The following is a 6,376-nucleotide window of genomic DNA, read 5'->3' as shown; positions in this document are numbered from 1 at the left end:
CTGGCAGAGGCTGTGGCTCCTCCTCTGGTTCGGGGCGCGGTCTGCGTGTTGAAAACTTTGAGCAGCAGAAGTTGTTGGAGTTTACAGCCGTGTGATCTTCCTCCTCTCCTCTTCATCATGTCCGGCGTTGCGTCCACTCTGGCCAAGAAGCGCGCTCTGGCCGCGGGCTTTGGCACCAACGCGAACGCGGTCCCGTACCTGAACCAGAACTTCACCGCGCTGCGCGCCCAGTGCCGTTCCTCGGGCAAGCTCTTCTGCGACCCGACGTTCCCCGCCGCGCCCGAGTCTCTGGGCTTCAACGAGCTGGGCCCGAGCTCCTACAAGGTCCGCGGAGTCAGCTGGAAGAGGCCCACGGTGAGAACCGGGACCGGGGGGGGGGGAGGGGTGGTTGTGCCTGATGGAAAAACACACTGTTTGGTACTGAGAGAGATTTTCACAGATGATCTCACAGACCTGTGAGAGGAGCAGGCCTCCGGCAGGGACATGGAGGAGCAGAGAGGAGCTTTGCTGAATCTCTGCTCCGTTTCCTAAAATGCGTCCCTTCAATCTTAAGCATGCGCACTGAGTCACTCCCTGATGAGTCAGTGCTTGCTGCTGTAGGAGGAAGAGGAGCGGTGGGCGTGCACGCAGACAGCGAGTCCGACCAGCTGTTTCAGGTGGAGGAGCCGAGGTTAACCTGAGAGCTTCAAGTGATGGTGTGCGTGCGTGTGTGTGCGTGCGTGTGTGTGTTGGGAGCAGATTCAGTCTGAGGAGCAATCTGACTCTGGACACACACCCCAGCAGCTCTGTGCTCTGAGTGGGCGTGGCCCTGACCACCATCATTAACACGCTGTCTCTGGTTTGTCTTCCAGGAGCTCGTCTCTAAACCGGAGTTCATCGTGGGCGGGGCCACCAGGACTGATATCTGCCAGGGCGCACTGGGTGAGTTTCCTACTGTCTCTGAGCACATCTCACCCGGTCTGTGCTGCTGCCACGCCTCCTGATCTTCAAACTCATTGAACTAAAACCAATCAGAGAGCAGCGCTGGTGTGACATCACTCACAGCTTCAGTCAGCTGAATTCTCATTTTGAATCAGACTGCACAGAGGTCAGAGGTCACAGAGCTTTCAGCCATAAAAGGATCTGTGAAATGGTCAGCTGATCGATTCTGATCGACACCATTTCGTTGTCATGGAGACCTCAGCCCTTTACTCAGTAAAGCGCTGAGCTTTTCATTTCAAACTTTATTTATTCCACAAACAAACCAGAGCGCATCTCCCCGACAGCCGCGCTGTCACGCTCTTTCATGGTTTATGGCGTTTTATTATGATGTGATGATGTCAGGATGTTCTGACGTCATTGTGATGTCACAGGGTGTCACAACGAAAGAATAAAGTGTGTTGTACAGCTCTCGCTATTTATTACTCAATATGGGTTCTTACATGTTAATAACATGCTTATTAACATGTTAATGAACCTTTTTATAAACCTGTTTAATAACATGTTATTAAACAGGTTATTAAACATGTTTATTAACAGGTTATTAAACAGGTTATTAAACATGTTTAATAACATGTTTATTAACATGTTTATTAACCTGTTAATTAACCTGTTAATAAACATGTTAATAACACTTTTAATAACATTTTTAATAACATGTTATTAAACATGTTTTTAAACATGTTTAATAACATGTTTAATAACATGTTTATTAACCTGTTAATTAACCTGTTAATAAACATGTTAATAACACTTTTAATAACATTTTTAATAACATGTTATTAAACATGTTTTTAAACATGTTTAATAACATGTTTAATAACATGTTATTAAACATGTTTTTAAACATGTTATTAAATGTGTTAATAACATGTTTAATAAATAAACATGTTAATAAACATGTTATTAAACAGGTTTATTAACAGGTTAATAAACATGTTATTAAACATGTTAATAACACATTTAATAACATGTCATTGCGCCTCAGACTGTCGTCGCACAGACAGAGGCTGCAGAATCATTTCCACCTTAAAAGGCAGAAAGGAAACAAAGTTGCCATGACAACGCTCTCAGCTGGTTCAGTCTAATCTCCTTCATGCCCTGATGTCATCAGTGTTTTCCTAGTGGCTCTCTAAACATCCTGATTTCAGCAGAGCACACACACACACACACACACACACGAACACACACGTACACACGCACACACACACACACACGTACACGCACACAGACGCACACACACACACACACGTACACGCACACAGACGCACACACACACACACAAAGATCTCTGTGGTCACATGATCACAGGCTTTAAAGTCTCAGGCTCACAGTGGGGTTCTTCAAATTGCTGAAGAACTTTTATTTTAATGAGAAGCAGCTGAGCGGCTCTGCCACGCTGGACCCTGATTGGCTGAACAGGAAGCAGCAGACAGGAAAGGGCTACCAGCCATTGTTAGAGAGAGAGAGACATCAAATATCAGAGAGAGAGCGAGGGGCATGAGCTGTCAGCCAATGAGGACACACCCTCACACACACACTCACACACGCCTGTGTTTGCAACTCTGTGAGGACATCCAGCCGTCACATGACTCACAGCCTGAAGTTGAGTCTGGTTCCATGTGGACCCTGATCCAGATGTGGACCTGATCCAGATGTGGACCTGATCCAGGTGTGAGCGTGCCTGCAGCCCGGCGGTCCTCACAGGGACACAAACCCAGTGCCTGTGTGGTGGTGGATGAGTCATGTTCGTGCCTCGGTGAAACCCCAGAGCACTGTTGTGTAACGCTGAGCTGCGATTAGAGGCGGAGCTCTGTCTCTGGATGTTTGTGGTCACAGGCTGCTTTCGCTGCACTCACTTCCTGCGGCGCTGTCTGAGTTCCTCCTGAGGCGTCACGGCGGTCGAGCGAATAATTAAAGTGTGAGCTGAGGTTTTTCTTGCTTTTGCATGACAGGAAGCAGAGCGTCTGTCTGAACATGTGATGATGATGATGATGAATACCTGTGGCAGCGTGTTTTTTCTCCGGGCTCTGTTAGAGAAATGTGACCTGTAACGGTATGCACCAATCAGAGCTGGGCATATTTGCAGGGTTAAACTGCACGCTAATCTCATTAGCGTCTGTGCAGCCTGTAGGGGGCAGCACTAACCAGACCTGCAGTTCCTCTGACGTCCAGCGGAGGCAGCAGTGAGTCAGTACCCATAGACTCCCATGTTAAAACAAACATGTTTACAACCTGATACTCAAACTGATCTCTGTAGGTCATTTCATCCTTCATAGCAAGTTTCAGATTTTCTTGTCATCTGCAGATAAACAGCAACATTTACCTGTAATGAAATTTGTTGGCTCGTGCTCCTCAGCTTTACATGAACATATAGAAGTGTGCAGTTATATTAAAGAAGAAAATAACAATAATAATAAAAATAACAAAGAACTAAATACTAAAGTATTAAATATTAGAGAAGACGGCTGTTTTGTATTTACAGTTGTGTAAAAACTGTGCAATGAGGATTTAAAGTTTAAATTCCCATTCATTTCCTGTGGTCACCTTTGACCTCGAGCGCCACAGATGTAACAATGAAAGAGGCGATCGTGGCTTTAGTGTGGAGGATGTCATAAGGGCCAATCAGGTGTAAAACATATTTATGAGTGTTTTAGTTGTAAATCGGGGTGACAGGAAGTAAGGCCTGCAGGGGGCAGTGCTGAGGAGTGGGCGCTGACTGAGTGTTTCCTGTCTGTCCAGGTGACTGCTGGCTGCTGGCGGCCATCGCCTCTCTGACCCTGAATGAATTTGTGATGGCCAGAGTTGTTCCCACGGACCAGGACTTTGGGGACAGCTACGCCGGCATCTTCCACTTCCAGGTAACTGTGTGATTGTGTGAAACACCTGTACAGGTTGATGTTGTCGGGCCTCGCTGAGGTAAAGCTGGACTCTGTGGAGCTGCGTCAGCCGCCGGCGGCGATCAGCAGAAAGCTGCGGCTCTCACAACAACGCCAGCAGCCATGTTTGTCACGCCTCACGCCCCACCAAGCTTTCCACTCACGTGGGAGTTTGTGTCAGTGCTTCATGCCGGGCACGGCGCCAGGATTCTGGTCGCAGCGAGCTGGGCGGGGCCTTGTAATTACTGAGAGTTATGCTTTTGTTCCTGAAGCTTCTGTCTATGACGGGGGCACGCCCTGCAGAAACAATGCTGCGTGAGTGTTGTTGCTGCTGTGTGCGACTCACTGAGTGTGGGTCGTTAAACCCCGAGAGAGGATCCAGCAGAAACACAAGCGACCAATGACCTCGCAGATACAGAGCGACCTCTGAAGGAGGACTCACCTGTGTGAGGTGTTTTCAGTGTTCTGACCAATGCATGAAACCATCTGTTTTTCACGCCTTTCTCTCTACACGGCGTGCTGCGGGGAAACGCCCGTTCTAGCGTTTGGTTTGGAGCACCTGACCATCGCACAGCCCTACTCTGAAGCATCACGCCGCTCGGGTCTCACTGTTACTGGTCCGTGAGAAATGGGCTGCTGTGATTGGTCAGAATTCACCTGCGATGATTCATAAATGTTATTTCAGCCTTTTGTTTGCTTAAAAAATGAAACCTAAAAATATTCTCACAGCTGTTACTGAAGTGGGCGGGCCCTGGCCATTAGACCCGCCCACAATGCAGTGATAGGTTGCAAATTCACAGAGACTTTCAAAGTAAAAGCCTGACATTCTGCTGTCCCTCCGCAGTTCTGGCAGTTCGGTGAGTGGGTGGACGTGGTGATCGACGACCGGCTGCCGGTCAAAGACGGCGAGCTGATGTTCGTGCACTCGGCCGAGGGGAGGGAGTTTTGGAGCGCCTTGTTGGAGAAAGCCTACGCCAAGTAAGACCCGCCTCAACCAAAGGGGGAGGAGCAGGACCAGGGCAAAGGCTTCTGGGAATCAGGAGGGGTTCTGAGATGTTTATCAACCCTTTTGACAAAACCCACAAACGTTTTTTGACTATATGTTGTGAATAATATGTTTTTATATTTATTTATTATATATTTTTGTATCGCATTTGATACTTTTGGCAACAATTTTGGACAAAAACATAGTTTAGTCTGTAACATGTTGAAATTCTGTCAAGTATTGATCGTGTTGATGGGATGGAGGTCTGATATGACATAACGGGCTTTACAGGGTAAACCTCACATTCACGCCCGGGGTTAGTGCATGGGAGCTTCTGAGCCCCGCCGTGGAAGCTCGTGGTCTTCTGCTGCTCTGAAAGCGCTCTACCTCCATCCTGTGCTCTTTGTGTGCAGAGTGAACGGCTGCTACGAGGCGCTGTCTGGCGGGTCCACCACCGAGGGCTTCGAGGACTTCACCGGCGGCATCGCAGAGAACTACGACCTCAAAAAGCCCCCCTCCAACTTGTTCCAGATCATCAAGAAGGCGCTGGAAGCGGGCTCGCTGCTGGGTTGCTCCATCGATGTGAGTGTGGAGAGAAACCATCTTTTTCCTGCAGCTAGTGAGGTTCTCTCAGATTCTCCGAGCGTGTTTCGGGATTATTCGATGGAGGCGGCGAAAGCCGGGGTCAGAGTTGGGTTGTTGCCTTGGACTCGGGGTCAGTGGTGATGAGCTGTGCTTGTCTCTCTGCAGATCACGAGCGCCGCAGACTCTGAAGCTGTGACTCATCAGAAGCTGGTGAAAGGCCACGCCTACTCGCTGACGGGCGCCGTGGAGGTAACGTCAAAAGAGAAGCAGTGAGGATGAGGATGAAGGAGGAGGAAGTGACATGTAACTGTTTTCATTCCCAGGTGAACTACCGAGGGCGTCAGGAGAAGCTGGTGAGGATGAGGAACCCGTGGGGCCAGGTGGAGTGGACGGGACCGTGGAGTGACGGGTAACCACGCCGCCTGAGAGCTGCTCCAGCTGCTCCAGCTGCTCCAGCTGCTCCAGCTCATTTTGTTTCTGCTAAGTCAGGCTAGGACGACAGATCAGCTGACAGTAGACCTGCTGCTGTCACCCTGGTTACTAGCAGGTGGCCTCTGATTGGCTGTGCAGAGTTTAGTGAGTGGTGTTTTCACTCGAGTGCACCGATGACAGTAACAGCGTGTGGAGGTCACCGCACCCGCCCCACCTGCAGGGCAACCTAACCGGTTACAACAAACCTGTCCTGCAGGGTGCCTTCAGTGCTGAAGCCTGATTGGTCGATCCAGTTACCTGTTCTAAGAAAGCAGGATGTGGAACGACAATCAGACGTGCTGAGTCACTCAAGTGCTGCCTCCTCACAGCAACACCTGAGCTTCATGTAGACACAGCCTGTCAGAGCAGGTGACCTCAGAGCGCCGCTCAGGTGAGCCGACCTCAGAGCGCCGCTCAGGTGAGCCGACCTCAGAGCGCCGCTCAGGTGAGCCGACCTCAGAGCGCCGCTCAGGTGAGC

The 6,376-nt window shown here is 49.5% G+C and overlaps 1 protein-coding gene across 1 annotated transcript in view; it reads left to right on the top strand.

Annotated features, from left to right (window-relative positions):
* The window catches only part of LOC102799483 (calpain-2 catalytic subunit-like), a 14,135-nt gene continuing 7,759 nt past the window's right edge, over nucleotides 1-6,376 (top strand). Inside the window, exons 1-7 of the mRNA XM_087842345.1 lie at nucleotides 1-354; nucleotides 852-921; nucleotides 3,721-3,839; nucleotides 4,702-4,835; nucleotides 5,256-5,424; nucleotides 5,593-5,676; nucleotides 5,751-5,836. Coding sequence (XP_087698471.1) covers nucleotides 118-354; nucleotides 852-921; nucleotides 3,721-3,839; nucleotides 4,702-4,835; nucleotides 5,256-5,424; nucleotides 5,593-5,676; nucleotides 5,751-5,836 — 899 coding nt within the window. The 5' untranslated portion in view covers nucleotides 1-117. The remainder of the gene's footprint in view (nucleotides 355-851; nucleotides 922-3,720; nucleotides 3,840-4,701; nucleotides 4,836-5,255; nucleotides 5,425-5,592; nucleotides 5,677-5,750; nucleotides 5,837-6,376) is intronic.

Source organism: Neolamprologus brichardi, chromosome 6 (genome assembly GCF_056152115.1).
Source record: "Neolamprologus brichardi isolate AB-2024 chromosome 6, ASM5615211v1, whole genome shotgun sequence".
In the NCBI taxonomy this organism is placed as follows: Eukaryota; Metazoa; Chordata; class Actinopteri; order Cichliformes; family Cichlidae; genus Neolamprologus; species Neolamprologus brichardi.
The sequence above is the reverse complement of the archived record's forward strand: the minus strand, read 5'-3'. Positions and strand labels throughout refer to the sequence as shown.